The sequence below is a fragment of the Apteryx mantelli genome, chromosome 3 (assembly GCF_036417845.1).
Source record: "Apteryx mantelli isolate bAptMan1 chromosome 3, bAptMan1.hap1, whole genome shotgun sequence".
In the NCBI taxonomy this organism is placed as follows: Eukaryota; Metazoa; Chordata; class Aves; order Apterygiformes; family Apterygidae; genus Apteryx; species Apteryx mantelli.
Window position 1 is genome coordinate 73210078 of NC_089980.1, and position 15489 is coordinate 73225566.

Sequence of the window (15489 nt, forward strand, 5' to 3'; positions counted from 1 at the left end):
TGGGCGGTTGGTGGGGGAAGGTGTGAGCGGCGGCTCGCGCGCGGCCGTTGGCTGGGCGCACGGCGGCGGTGGCGGCGTCCCCCCACCTCTCCCGCCGGGCCGGGCCGGGCGGCGCGAGGCGGCTGGGCGCGGTCTCCCCTGCCCCCGCCTGCCGGGCCGCCGCCGTTGGATGCGGGGCGGCGGCGGCAGCGCTGCGCGGTGCCGGGGTGTAAGATGGAGGGCCTGACGCTGAGCGAGGCGGAGCAGCGCTACTACTGCGACCTCTTCTCCTACTGCGACACCGAGAGCACCAAGAAGGTGGCGTCCAGCGGGCGGGTCCTGGAGCTCTTCCGCGCCGCGCAGCTGCCCAACGACGTGGTCATGCAGGTAGCCGCAGCGGCCCTTCCCCGCGGGACGGCCGCCCTCCCGGCGGGCCTGGGCACCGCCCCGCCGTTGCAGCCCGCGGGGAGACGGCCTTGTCCGGGGCTGCCGCCCCTCCCGTGCGTTCGGCTCGGCCCTGGCTGCTCTCGCGTCCTTCCACGGCCGGGAGCCCTTTGGCTGGGGTTGCCCCGCCGGAGGTAACGAGCCGGGGCGGGGAGGTCGGACCGGACCCGCTGGGCGACGCGGGGGCTATTGTCCGGCCGGGGGCGAGCCGGGAGCCGGCCAGCTGAGCCCGGGCGGGAGGGCAGGGCTGAGCCTTTCTGCCAGAGGGGGGAGGGAGGGGGGTCCGCGCGTGGCTGTGCAGAGCGTGCTCGTAGCAGGGCCGGTGCCTATGTATATGTGGGGCGTCTAACTGCAAGACTGGGAAAGGTCCGCTGATAAACTCCAGTGGCCTTGTCCAGCAACTGGTAGGAAAGTGTCTTGTTTGCTCCATGTTGGTAAAGTCTACGCAAAGCATGAGGCCCCCAATGTGCTTTTGGGATGTGGGGAAGGTTCGTCCTACAATTTGTTGAAGAACAGTACAGAAGAAAACCTGGGTTTGTATTTTTGGATACAGCTGAAGCTGATCCACTTTGCTTATGTCATGTGGTCCTTTTTGGGCATCTGTTTTCAGCTGGTATTAACTTACCTGTGGTCATCAAAATATTTTCTAACAATAAAAAATGCAGTGTTAAGATTGAGTTAGGCCCATATTTGCAATATGTATATGAAGAGTTTTAGCACTACTTTTCTTGACCAGGTAACACACAAAAGCTGTAACTGTTACAGAGCTACCAGTGCGGAAAAGGGAAAGTCTACTCTGATGTGCCTCATGTAATTATTTGAGGAAATTATTCATAGGGAGCCATACTTAATCAATAGCTATTTGTAATAATTGTTGCTTTTGCGGTTCCCCCTGTCAGTTTTCATGCCTTAAACTTTGTCGTATTTTGAAGTCCTCTGAAAAATGCTGTGGGTAAAACTGCATCTAAAAGCCGTTTTGCATATAATGCAGTTTTATGCTCTTTCTAGATAAGCATTTTAATAAAGCGTTAGCTAGAGCTATAGTACACACATTTCAGCTTTCTGCAGTTTAGTACCAGATTTCAGGAGAATATTTATGCTTAACAAGGGTTATTGATAATGTCTTCTGGGCCCATAAAAACAACTGGATTGGTTAAAGGAGTTTAAGATGTCCTCAGTCATGTATTCCAGCTCAGTAAAAGAAGGTGATAGTTGTCAGGGGGTGGGATTTTTTTTGTTTGTTTTTTAAAGAAAGGCTAAAAGAAATGTTTGTTACTAGTAAAACTAATCTGACTTGCTAGACTGTGCTTAATGTTAAGAGAGTCTTCATGTTCAGTATTATGAATGAAGTTCCTTAAGGCCACCCACTGTTTCTTTTTGTGTATGGCCAGTCCATTTCAGAAGACTTATCCCAGAAAGCAAATGTTTACCTGTTTGGTGTATTTAAAAATATCTTTTCCATAAAACCTGTCTGGATCACTGTGTAGATAAAATAGGCTAGTGCTAGAGATTTTATTCTATGCAGAGGTTTAGTGCAAGAGCAGAAAGACTTGGTGTTGTGGATACAAGTGCCACAGACTGTATTTCTATCTGTTGCAGAGAAGGTAAAATATTTTCTTGCAAAGTAGAGCAAATCTGAAGGAAAGAGAAACTACTTGGGCATCATTCCATGGGTTCTAAATAAACTGTTAATTCAAGAAGCAGATCTGGCTTATCGCTCTAGTGATCTCAAGGAAAACCTTGCAGTTAAAACAGCAAACAAGATGTTAGATTGCATGAGGAATGAGACTGTAAATAATACAAAGAAAGTCAAAATGCCCTTAGCAGTTGTTTGACCCATTTCAAATGCCTTGTGCAATCAATATTGGTCACCTGTGAAGTACCTGGTATTTGTGAGGGAGAGGACCAGTTGCCCAATTCTCCCCCCTGACCCCCCCCAATAACTATCCAGTTGTGCTCTCTTATCTGTTCCTCTGAAGCTCCTGGTATTTCTAAGAGAAAGGAACTTGATTCAGTTACCCAATTCTTATATTTTCTTGAAATACAAGTGTAGTACTAGTCATGTGAGTGCTGACTACCTTTGTAGGTGCAAAATTGCTGCTATTCAAGCTCACAGGGACTGGGTAGTCCTGAGGAACTACCTGTAAGCTTTTCTCTTCAGCAATACAGATCTGTAGATACCTTTGAATAATTCAGAATTGATGCTGCTGAAAATGAAAATGCATGACTTGATTGCCCTTTTAGGCACATAAATTGTTTTGTTTGCAAACCTGTTGTTTTGGGACTGGATAGGTCTACAGCCTTTCCTGCAAGTAGTTATGTTTGTGTGAGATTTCTGTCCTGCAACAGAAAATTTAGTACATGTGGCTAATTTTCTTAATCATTCTCATTTCTTCCTCTAAGGAATGCTATCAGCTGTGCATTAAATGGGAATAAATGAACATAACAACTGAAAAAGTTTAGGTTGCTGTACACAAATCCTATGCTGACAAAGCAGTAAAAATCTGGAAATGAAAAGCTAAACAGCCATATAATATGCATCCGCAAAAGGATGCCCTTATCATTGCCTCAGCAATAATGCCACAAACTGTTACAACCTTAAATGACATGTGAGGCTTTCATTAACCTGTATTTCTGCCTATTTGTGCACATCCTTGAAATTAGCATTGAGGTAAAAGATTTGCATAGAATAGTGAATGAAAGTATGTGTGTTGGGGTAACAAGTCCAGCTGCTTCACAACAGCTGTGAGTTTTTAAATCGCTCTCAGGGTGCGGTTTCACTTTGCAACTAAACCAATTAATGGTGAGCTATTACTGAAGGAGGTGGTTCAATCTTCCCCCAGCCATATGGTCCTGCTGCTGCTTTCCCTTGCAGAGGCACCAGTACTGTCTGATACTGGTGTGTGCTGGTTCCAGGGGCTACGCAGGCAGAAAATGAATCACAGTCTTTTTTGATTTTTTTTAACTCTGTATCGGATAATTGTGGGGCTGAATGAATGTCAGTGCTGGCACAAACAAGGAGGCAGAAAAACAGTTTGCTGATGCTGGAGAAGAGGAGAACCATCCTCTTTAATAGCAACTGGATGTATCAGTTGTGACCTAGCATGGATTTCATAATAGCTTAAACCACTCAAAGTTGGAGCTGCCATGTTTTCATCGCTTCTCTTATGCTGGCACTGGCATGCATTTGAACAGACAGTGAGATGGTTCAGGGAGCTTGTACAGCCAGAAGTTAGGGTTTTTTTTGTCAAGTTACTTTTCAGCTGGCTTAGCTCCCTGAGCTCATGGCTCAGTTGCATGTGCATTAGTGTTGGCACAAGAGGAGGGAGGCAGGACTGAGAAGCAGGAATGGTGGGGGCATGATGGGATTGCAGCAGCCCTGTTCTATGTGGCTGTGGTAGAAGTACCACCATTTTGCATTGTTATCTGACAGGAAAAAAATTCTGGTTGGTCTAGGAACATGTTAGTACAGGAGTAATCCTTCTCTGGACATTATAGAGATCCAGTGCAGTAGTAGTTGTTTTCTGGAGATGATACCAGTTTGTTCCGTGCAAAATTAAGGGATTGAATATACTGACTTTGTGATACTTTTTTAGTCTAATCACAGACTTAAGATGCTGTGTAAGTGCTTATCTTTACACGACTATTATTGAAACTCCAAATATTAGATTTCCATTTTCTGAATTTAAAGTTAAAACAGAAGAATTTTAGCTGCCAAAAATGTGTGGAGACTCATTGTATACTGTAGAAGGATTGTGTGAATTTCTTCTCTATTCATAACTTGAGTGAATTGACAACTGTTAACACATCAATTTTCTTCATTTTGATTGCAACCAAATATGGAATAGTGAAAGGAAAGTTTTCCTAGCAAGAAAACTGATGCATAATTTCATTTAGTTTTAGTAAATGAGACTGTGATTTAAAGTGTCTGTGGAATAAAGCTAGTGTCAACTACTGTTAATAAAATGATTACATATAAATTTTCTGAATAAAAGAGCATTGAGCTAAAAAAGTATAGGAATCCAAGAACTATTGATAAATTAATGCATAAAGCATTAGTTAGCTAAAATCTGTAGTTTCTGTTAGCCAGTAATATGACACAATAGGTGTGATGCTGAGAACCTCACATTCATACTGTGTATACATTTCAGAAAATTTGCTTTGAACTAGTTCTAGCCTGGTCCTGTAGACTGAATAGCAGAATGAATTCATTAGGCTGTACTCCTAAAGTGCATCTTCTAGTTTCGCTTCATACAAAAGAAATCTATTTGCATGCTCTGAGGTAGTTCCACAATATGAACCAGAGCAGAGGGGGTGATCAGGAAACTTGCTTCAAAAGCACGTTTCTGGTATGAACTGCTAATGTAGGCATGCTCTTAAAGTCAGTTCTTGATGCCTCTATTCTGATGCTGAAATTATTTGTAAAAGCTGCAATCAGCCAAAAAAAATGTATGGTGAAATTCATTTATGCATGGGATTAGTAATAATAGCTGTCCCATTTTTCAGATATGATGTTCTGAGAGATGAAAATATTTGTGTCAAAGACTCGAATACTCTATTTGTAGAATTCTTGTTAATGTGATTTAATCACAGAAAATTTTATGAACTTGCACTGATTTCTTTATTAATCCTAGAAACTTCACAAGAGGAGGATAAAATCAATTGCGCATATGATACTCATCTGAAATTAATGTGTCAAAACATCTTGCTTTACAATATAGCATTACTGTAAAGCAAGAAATATGTAAGTATTTGCATGTACTTGCTCTAAAACTAAGGAATTGTCATCTTCAGTGTTGGCATTGTGCACCAGTTACCTGACTTCTAATTTAGTATTAGAAAGTCTTTGACATGACAGATGAGTTGTACAATTATGCTAAATTTCTCCAATTACAAATATGCTTGCATTAGCCCATTAAAAACATAATGTAAAACCTATTTGAGTCTGTATTTTGGTAGGGAGTTTCAAGCCTTTTTTCATTTCTAAGGGTCTTTATGTCAGACAGATCAGCTTTGATTGTTCTTTTGCCATGGATACAAGAAATTACTGCTGCTACTTGTCTACTTCAACCCTCTGTGAGAAGTTGCTGCCTTCACAGCAAAAGTTGTAAGAAAGTGTGCATCTGTGATGCAGGTTGCTCATCATAAAGTCCAGGCTCATACTGTAAATCCCCATTCATCAGCTACAATTTCTGTACTGTGCAGAAAAATGGCTAAGGTTCAGGCATGTGTTCCCTTCTGTTGTTCTTGGGTAGATAATTTTGGCAGATGTGGGGAGCAGAGAACAGGGAATGGTAACTTCCTGAGCTGCCAGAGCTCATCTGTTAGCCTGTAGTGTTCTTTGTGTAGTGTTTTTTAGTGCTGTAGTTTAAGTGATAGCCTTCCAAATCTCTGTATTATTCATTGAATACGAAAGAATGTTGCTTGTGATTTCTTTTAGTTATCAGATGATTTTTTTATAATCATTGTTTTGTCTCTTTTTGCTGGTAGTAGCTGTGATAGATTACACCTAATTTGAATTTAATAGATACTTGAATTATAAGCCATAGGGAGAACATGGCAAAACAGAATAGTAGGTTCTCAATTTAAAATTTTAATTTCTTTGTTAGAGACTGGATGTACAGAGAAAGGGGGCTAAGAAAATAAAAATTCCTTCATAGTGACTTTATTGCTGCAATTAATGTTTCAGTTTTTCCTACACAAAGACTACCTGCTTATCAAATCACTAGAATTCACTAAATGCCAACTGCAAATAGAAGTTGAGCTAAAGCATGCTTAGGATTACCTGCGTGGTGGGGACATGCAGAAGAGTCAACCCAGTTCTGATTAATATCTTTTAAGAGCTGGTGGGGTAAGAAGTTAGAATTCCTTATACACTACAAGCACCATACTTTCCTTTCAACTGTTTGAATCTGGACTATTTTAAAAAATGTATACCACTTTCAAATCTACCCTTCCCCCACCACCACCCCCCAAAAAAGTATGCTGTGTAAAAAGCTTTGCTTTCCTAATGATGACCTTTACTTGATCTGCACAGAAGCCCAATTTTTTTTTAATCACTTAATTGTATTCAAATCCTAGTTTGGACCAAAACCACCCATATATTTGGGGTATATATTTTTTATTTTTAAGCTTACAGCTTTTCTGCATGCCATTTAAAAATAAAATTAGTTTAGATTTCTTCTGAGGGATATTAATAACAGTTTATTATTAAGGTATTCTTCCAGTATGGAAATGTATAATTACATTTAGTATTTTAATTAGTTTGAGTAGTGTCATATCTCAGCAGCATTTAGTCAGAGAATAATCACATTGTTTTTCTTAAAGCAAAGGCAGGAAGTTAATGGCAAAACTTTAGTGCTCTAGATAAGGCCTATTAGACTTGTATTTGTGTTTAGCTGATTTCTCAATGTAATTGTTTTTGAGCCTTTGAAATTGACCCAGAATTCCTACTGTAGAGTGTTTTATATGATTAGTAATTCCTTCATAATTGCTGATGCCAACACAGAGTGCGACTATTTTCTAGTATCATGTCTCAGCTTTGTTTGAAAAGTTTTTTTTTTTAATGTGCCATCAAAGGATTAACACCCATTATAACGTGGTTGGATAGAATTGTAAAATCTTTTCAGAAATACCAGAGTCCTTTGTGTCAAATGCAGCTGCTGTGTAATCGTTAGGTGTAATCGTTAGGTGTACAAAATTATGTATTGTAAACTTGATTTTTTCCTCCCTGTAAAAGTGATTTTTTTATTAGTTGTTTTGAGCACTTCCCTAGCCATCTATGAAAAATTGCGAACGTATCTTCATCTTTGTTTAATTATCAATAAATATTACTGCAGATGCTGTGGAATTGCAAGATTTTGCTGCCAGTCCTCATGACTTTTCAGCTATACTTGATAGCTTTCAAAGTATTAGTCCTTACAGACAGGTTTCATACCTAACAAAAAGGTCAAAAATATATATTAAGTTAGGCCTTTCTTGTAGAAATCCTAGACTTTAAAGAGTTCTTCTACTCTTTGCTTAAATGAATTTGAAGTCATAAGTGGGTATGGAGGTATATATGTGTGTGTGTGAATGAGTATGTTCTAACAGTGAATACTCCTGCACTGTAGCATCAAATTTAATATTTTTCCTGCAAAATTTCTTCTCGTGAGTATGGAGATAGATATAGCTGCTGTATTGACTGTCAGATTTTATTCTGGCTAGAGTTCTAGTAATGATTACTGCTAGGAGGATATATTTCCCATTTGTTCTTTTTGCTTTACCATTTCTTTAGACCGTAGGGATATTATTAAAGAGCAGTGTTTTTCTTTCATTTGAGCAATAACTCACTCCATCACTGTTTACATTTGTGACTTTCATGTTTTCCAACTGTGGTTGGTGTTTACAGACTTGGATTGCTCCCTGCCACTAGTTGTACAAAAAAATCCATTAAAACTTAAACTTATCTGTCTCTGTATAGGTACTGCGTTTTGGTAGGTTAAAGGACTTGGAAAAGATGACACCTGATCTTAATTTTTGAAAGTATTGACTTCTGAAGTCTAAAATGCTCTGGAATTGTTAACAGAACAATTAGCAGACCCAGTTTCAAGTACATCCCTTTCAACTTCAGTAATTCCAGAAAAAGGTAACCAGGACTGAGCTATAGAAGATCTAGCATTAGATGGTAAGTTGCTCCTTCTTCAGAATATTAGTAATGAATTTTGTAGAAACCTGTTCTTACTACAATAGTTTATACAACTTGTATTTTTCTGAATTGAAATGTCTTAAATCATTTAAGACCTAGTGTTAGTAGCTCTATTCCAAGTCCTTCTTAAATATAGCCATGTAAATATGCAGTTTTTAAAGTCTGAACAAGACTTAATCTAAGTTCTTATAGACATATTGTTAAGACTTGTAGATCTTACTGGGAAAAGGAAAGCAGCGCAAAGCTAAGTCACTGATTGACACTACCTGATCAGATTGACACTCAGAGGAAACTAAATTTAAGTAGGAGAGCAGCATAAGATGGTGGACATAGTAACTTCAGGTAAAGTTGTATGGAAGTGCTCAGGAATATCAAGGCCGGATCTGAGCAGTCATATTTGGTTAGACCTCAGCATGACCGCTGTTTATGGGATCAGTGAAAGCCTTAATCTACCTTGTATGTTAGCAAAAAAAGCCAGATGCTTGTGTTCATACTTTAAGGCTTTTCTGTCTGTGTGTTCTGCCATAGTGATGAAAGAAGACTTTTAGTGAAAATATTAAAATCTAAAAAGTAAGGAAATGTTAACTAGGGGCAAATATCAATTAGCTGCTTGGAATATCAATTTCCTTCAGTTTCCAGTGGAGTGTTATAACTGCATAGAATGGCTGAAAGAAATTGAAATGTCAATATACATGCTCCTTCTGTTCAGTGTTTAGCATGTAAGACATTTTGCAGGAAAAATATTCAACTTAATGTTGCAGGGCAGGAGTATTCATAGTTAGAACATCCATGTGACCTCCCATGAAGCAGCTTGCTTGACTCATTATTGGATTAATAATTTGAAACACTAAATATATTATACTGTAAAATACCTCAATGCCTGCAGAAGTTAGATGCTTTCTAACTACTTATGTGGATACTTTGGCTGCTACTTTCTGTTCCATAAAAATGGTCACTGAATGTCACACAATCATTTGTGGGAGTCTCAAATTGGCACAGACCGGCTCACACCTTGAGAGTTGGTGCTAAAGTGTGTTCCCTCCTCTTGTATTGCTTGACCTCATTATGGTCAAACATTGCTACTCCCAGTGGCTGCACTAGGAGAAAGGAGACAGCCTTGTTTTGAGGGGAATCCTTAGCAGCATGATATATCAGTGCATCTTCCCCTTCAGCTCTGTCAGAGTGACATTCATGTTAAGATGAATATGCAGTAGCATCCTTACAGTACTTTCTTACAGTACTTTGCAGGGTTTCTGAATGTTAATGTTCATGTTTGTCTTCCCCCTTTATCTTTTTAGCTGGGTTTGATGTTGAGTCTTGCAGCTTTTTACTTGAAGGACCTGTGCTGTCTTCTGTATCTTAACTCCAACCAGATCATCATCTTAACATGAATGGGGCACGTAATCAGTTTGTTTTCCTGCTCTTCATGTGAGAGGTTGTGGATGATCTGTCCTCTTTCTAAGCCAGGAAATACCCCATGCTGACACGGACAATGGAAATCTTAAGAATTGTCTTAAGCAGATAGTTGGTTCCTTGTGATTCCTCACGTAGGCTGAAGAAGCCAAAGTCTGTCTCAGCTTACTGAACATTCATGTGACTTATCCATGGTCGGTTTTCCAGCAGTGAAATGTTGCTGAAATCCTGCCCAGTTGGTTTAACAGGCATCCACTTCATGCTGGCCCTCTGCAAAATGATGAGGTTGCCCCTGCCAGGCACTATGAGAGAAATGCCATGTGCACCTTTCTCATTACTGTGTTGCAAATATCTAGAAATACATGGTTTTAGTTTGAGAGATGAAAAGGTGTGTCATGGGTAAGAAGGCTTTATTCAGCATCCCTCCAGTTCTGCTGCTGTTCATCTTGCATGAATTTAGATGTCTGCCATTACTGAATCTGTCCCCAGTAATTGTAAGGAGGGGGTTTTTTGGTGAGAGTTGAAATACTTTTTGTGGGATTGTAAGTATTCTTGAGGTGACATCCTATTCAGTTGCCTCAGTTGTGCCACTTCTGCCACTGTTGAATGAAAAGCACAGGACTTTCTTGAGTCTGTAGCTTTACTAGAAGTTTAGAGCCAAGTGAACAAAGCATTGCCACCAACCACATGCTCCCATGCATGTCTTGTAGCTGCTGAGTTGCTCATTGGTTGTACAGTAAACTGATTCAGTTGAATAAAACTGCAGATAACTAAGCAAGGAGAAAGGTGAATAAGGCTTTGCTGGCTTACTGAGTGGAATTATACTGAGTGTTCAGATAGGTGAGCAGCAGTTAGTGCTCAGGAACACTTATCTTATGACATGGATGATTCCCTAAAACAGATTAAGACTCACTACGTTAGTTCTTGTTAGTAGTAGGAAGGTGTCTACTAGATGACATACTTCAAGTGGACCATGTTTCCAGTGTGGTGCACTCACCTCCCCCTTGTGATCTTTTGATTCTTGAAGCTAGGCTTTGTATTTTTAGTGGGGCTTCTAAATCACTAACTTCTGTATATGCCAAAATCGGTTTTCATAGCTCAACTTAAAAAGGTACCAAAGGTAAATAACTAAGATATATGAGAAAGATGGATTTAGAAATGAAGGCTCTAAAACATAACTGGTCTAAACCAGTCTTTCATCTACCTACAGTAGGTGAAAATTCTGTTAAACTTTTAATGTAGTACTGTTGGGTTTTAAAGCATTCACTTGTTGAGATATGTATTAATTTTATGCATCTGTCACAAATCAGTTTCAGTTTTTCAGTGCTCTTTGTCTACTGCTTTTATATTAACAGAGTGAAAGCAGGACTCCAAACCTTCCAAGTTTCCTTCTAGAACCACCTCACTTTCCGCATCTCCCTTCCTTATTCAGGGGTTGGACACCCTTCTAAACCAAATTCCAAAGTACAGGGACAGAACCATTCCTCTGAGACTTAAAAATGTTGGGTCATTCTTTGACCAACTAATTAACTTCTGTTCTTCTGATGTAATGAATTCTGTAATTTCATTTGATTAGAACATGTATAGTTGAACCTGAAATGACCTGTGGCATAGGAAAGTTTAGCTCTAAGTATTTATATAGAATTAATTGTCAAAGGTCACCTGTAGGTTTTTTTTTCTATTGATATTTTAGTAGTCTACTTCCACTGTGGATAGCATTCTCATTAATAATTGCTGCATATTGGATACAAAAATAACTATGCTTTTCATTTTAAATTGTGAATCAAAATCAATCTGTGGTCATAGTTATATTTTTATTAAATAACCTAAAACTGAATATAGACTATTCTTTTAATTTTTTTTGCCTTTTTATTTGAAGAAGGGTCTTAGTTTGTTTTTGAATGTATTGCTTGCTTTTCATTAAAAAGCTACTGTTAATATGCATAGCAGAAATGGAAAATCATTTGATAAATGTTGAACAGCACCTATATTCGTTTAGTCTGGTTTAATTCAACTTAAATTAAGTCTTTATCAGATATTGTACAACTAAGGTGTACACTTGTCTTTGCAACTCTGGGGTATGTTTTATATATCATTCCTGATAATCATTCTGTTTAAGCATTAAAAAAAAACTTTTTTTACTGATCAAAGACTGGAACAGGTTGCCCAGACAGGTTGTAGAGTCTCCATTCTTGGAAGTATTTAAAACCTGACTGGACATGGTCCTGAGCAACCTGCTCCAACTTATCCTGCCTTGAGCAGGGAAGCTGGACTAGATGGTCTCTAGAGGTCCCTTCCAAACTCTGCTATTCTATGATTCTGTGTAGGGTTTCTTTGTGTTTATAACTTAGACAAAACCTCACACTAGCAATACAAAATGAAGTTTCATGCAAAGTCACAGTAGGACTACTAAAACACCTCAAATTAAGAATGCTTATAAAAACAGGACCAAAATTTTTATTCTAAATTCCAGTTTGGCTTCTCTCTCTCTCTTAATATCCAGTATATATGTGTGTGTGTATATATATATTTATATGTTTTTATATATGTATATATAAATATACATATTTTTAGTGGATAGCAGACTTGTGTTAATATCTTAGTTCAGATGCAGTGATACAGAAGCTTCTCCAGTGAGCTTATTCACTCTCTTCCCTCTTCCCCACTACATGTGTTGCCACTGCCAGCCTTCAAAAGTTGCCTCAAAGTCTTGCCTCTTACCTCCCTCTTTTATGGAAAAGTTTGTGCTTTAATAACTCACTTCAAGCATATGAATGAAAAATCTTTATTATGTAGGTGGCACATGTGCCTATATGTTGCTTCCTTTATTGTTTTACCACTGAAGAAGTCTCTGTGCATAAATACTGTTGTTCCTTTGCATGCATAGTGTTCACAGGTCATAGGCTTGATCTGCTTTGTGGAAGAGTCTGTGGGGAGTGATATTCTGGTAGTCTTTCCAAGAGAGGTTTAAGTTCTGAAAAATGCATTTCACTACGCTTCATGGAAAAAATGTGATTTGTTCCACTTCACCTGGAGTCTTAAGGCTCTTAGGTCTTTTAGATCTTTGGTTCACAAACCTTCCCAAGTTCAAGAACCTCTTATCTGAAACCTGCAAGAGTTCTAGAAGGTGTATTTTGATGTCAAAATACCACTTCCTGCATGTCTGCTCTGCACCAGGTCCTAATATTGTTGATGCTGCTGTTCCTTCTTTGCAGTATGGTGACTTTAGTATGCAATTTAGTATTCTACAGTTTTTGCACTGATCTTTGCGTCAACAGCAAGCAGTTCTGGAGCTGTCACCCCGATTTGCTTAATTGCAGTAGTGTGACCTGAAGATGTTCACAGCTAAGGAGATGCAAACAGCTGTGAAGGATTGCCTCTTGAAGATAACACTACATTCCTTAACAAGTTTGAAGAAATTCCTTATCCTCTCTAATCCTAGGAAGATGAAGGTTGTAAGTGTAAAACAAATCTCAGAGAAGCAATCCCAATTTTTTATCCTGTCTGTATAGCTTATTGCCTGTAGAACATTTAAATCCTCCTTTAAGGAGATTATAGATAGGCTGTTTGGGGTATGTTCAAACATGCTGTCAGTTCACAAAGGAGGCTCCACTAGATCTTTGCATTTAACGATTTTACTCATCCTTCAGTCATCTTTCTAATAATATTATATGCTGCTTTTGAAATAGAGAATTCGTTTAACTAACTATGGGTGGATTTGACAACTACTTGTTGACAGCATAAGGGCATCCTTTGTGATTAGTTGTTTTTCTGTATCCATAGCTTTTTTCTTTTCTTGATACTTAAATCTAGCGTTTTTTCTTCATTTATCTTTCCTTTGAATCTGTGCTTGTCACTCTTTTATCATACTTATCTGCCACAGTAGCCTAATTATTAATCCAGTATTTAACAAGCTACTTATTAGCTCCAAAAATGACAATTTTTAACTTGGCACTGACTTTGAAATTGCCCAAAGCCATTACTGTCTGGTGATTGCATAGGTTCCAAACACCAGTGTCACTGCTTCCTGTCTTAAAGAGTTTTTCCAGAGTCTGCTCAGCTATTCATCTGTCAATGTTAGACCACTGGATCTACAAGCTTTTCCTGTTTTTTGTGTAGTCGAGTACATGGATATTCGTCGGTCTTCCAGGAAACGGTGCTTTAAAGAAAGTCATTGGTCTTGCCATCATCCTGATTTTGACTGTTAGCTGTCTGTTGTTGAATCTCCAATGCTTTAATTCTGGCACTTATGAGTCATTACTTTCAACTTTAGTTTGGATGTAGGCAATTTCTTTCAGATGTTGATGCCTCAAAGTTTATCCTTTGAGTTGTCACCCGTCAATTTAGACTGTCACTTGTTTTCTCATGGCATGGTCTTTGCAGTCCAGCTATCCACAGATGTTTTGAACTATTTTCTTTTAATTAATGAACTTAAGAAAAATGCCGTGCTATCCCCTGACTTCTGTTCCAGACATGCTGCAGAAATAGTATAGCAGGGAAAGCCTATCAATGCAGGCGATGTAGGATGACATAGGAAGTGTAAGGCAGACATAACAAAGTAATTTAATGAGGCTAGCTTCTGTTTAGAAGCATTTGAGTGCTGTGCACAGTCCTAGGCCTGCTGGTCTTTTGGGGGCTCCTTTGGAACAAAGTGTTTGTCAGCATCCCACTCCTTCCTGTACCAGGTTTGACAACAGGTTATTTATTTTGATGGGGTTCTGGAATTATGGCATGTGGTAAGGAAACATGCAAACAGCTTTTTTTGAGCCATATGTAGCTCAACTGTAGTTAATGAACCCATCAGTTTGTCTGTGCATAGTTACTAAAGTGTCTTTCCTGTGTCAACAGTGCTGAGGCATGCAGGCTAACTTCTCATGGACTTCATTGTTCAGATGCTACTGTGTGAAAGTGCAGCTGACTTTTTTTCAACAGGAACATGTCTGAAAGCAATAAGTGTGAGCTTCTCTGCTCTTCATAACTGCCTCCAAAGAGAGCTGGGAAATCACAGCTTTTTCTAAACACAGTAATAGTCCATCCCAGTAGTCAGGAAAATGAGAAGACGTACCAAGCTTAGCTTTGCTAAATGGGGAAGTTATGACTGATCTCTTTGAGGGGTGGGGAGAGAAATTAGTGCCAGTGAATGCAGGTGAGGCTGAGATTTTCAGTGCCGCCTTTGCATTGATCTTCACAGATGAGGTCTCCTGGGCCTTTGTGCCTGGAGACAGGATTGAAGGAGGAGAGAAAATAGCAGCAGTACAAGAAGACTGAGTCATGGATCTCCTGAGAAATAGTGACCTGTGCAAGTGCATGAGACCAGATGGGATGCACCTGAGGGTGCTGAATGAGCAGGCTAATGTCGTTGCGAGGCTGCCCTTTCTTATCTTTGGCTGGTTGTGGAGATCAGGGGAGGTCCTCAGTGACTGGAGAAAGGCATGTTGCAGCAATTTTTAGAAAGGGCAAGAAGGATGATTCAGGGAACTACGGGCTGGTGAGTCTCATTTTGGTCTGGGAAAATCCTAGAGTAAGTCTACTTGGAAGCCATTTCTGGGCACATCAAGGAGAAGGTAGTGCTTAAGATTAGCAAGCACGGATTTAGCAAGGGTGCTTATCAACCAGATTGCCTTCTGTGATGGAATGACTAGACCTGTGGTTGAGGGGAGAAGAGCAGTAGATGTCGTCTACCTTGACTTTAGCCAAGGCTTTCAACATAGTGTCCCACATCATTCTGTGGGATCTCATTTGGGATATTATAATCTAGATGGAACTGCTTGACTGGTAAAGAACTGGCTAGATCATTGAACTCAGAGCCTTACTTTGGACCTGTCCTTTTTAATGTCGTCTGGGTGGCCTGGAAGAAGCAGGAATGCACCCTCATCAAGTTGGTAGGCACCCAAAGTGGGGAGTGCAGTCAATACGTTTGAGTACACAACTGCCATTCAGAGGGACCTAGGCAGGCTAGAGGAATG

At 39.7% G+C, this 15489-nt stretch overlaps 1 protein-coding gene across 9 annotated transcripts in view; it reads left to right on the forward strand.

The window, feature by feature from the left end:
- The first annotated feature begins 90 nt into the window (after positions 1–90).
- REPS1 (RALBP1 associated Eps domain containing 1) overlaps positions 91–15489 on the forward strand; it is a 70469-nt gene continuing 55070 nt past the window's right edge. For 5 of the 9 annotated variants that reach the window (XM_067293648.1, XM_067293650.1, XM_067293649.1 and 2 more), the window contains exon 1: positions 93–366. In XM_067293648.1, the coding sequence (XP_067149749.1) occupies positions 214–366 (153 nt within the window). In that variant the 5' untranslated portion in view covers positions 93–213. Of the gene's footprint in view, positions 367–15489 lie in introns of all 9 variants that reach the window. The other 4 variants (XM_067293651.1, XM_067293655.1, XM_067293652.1 and 1 more) reach the window with 2 other exon arrangements.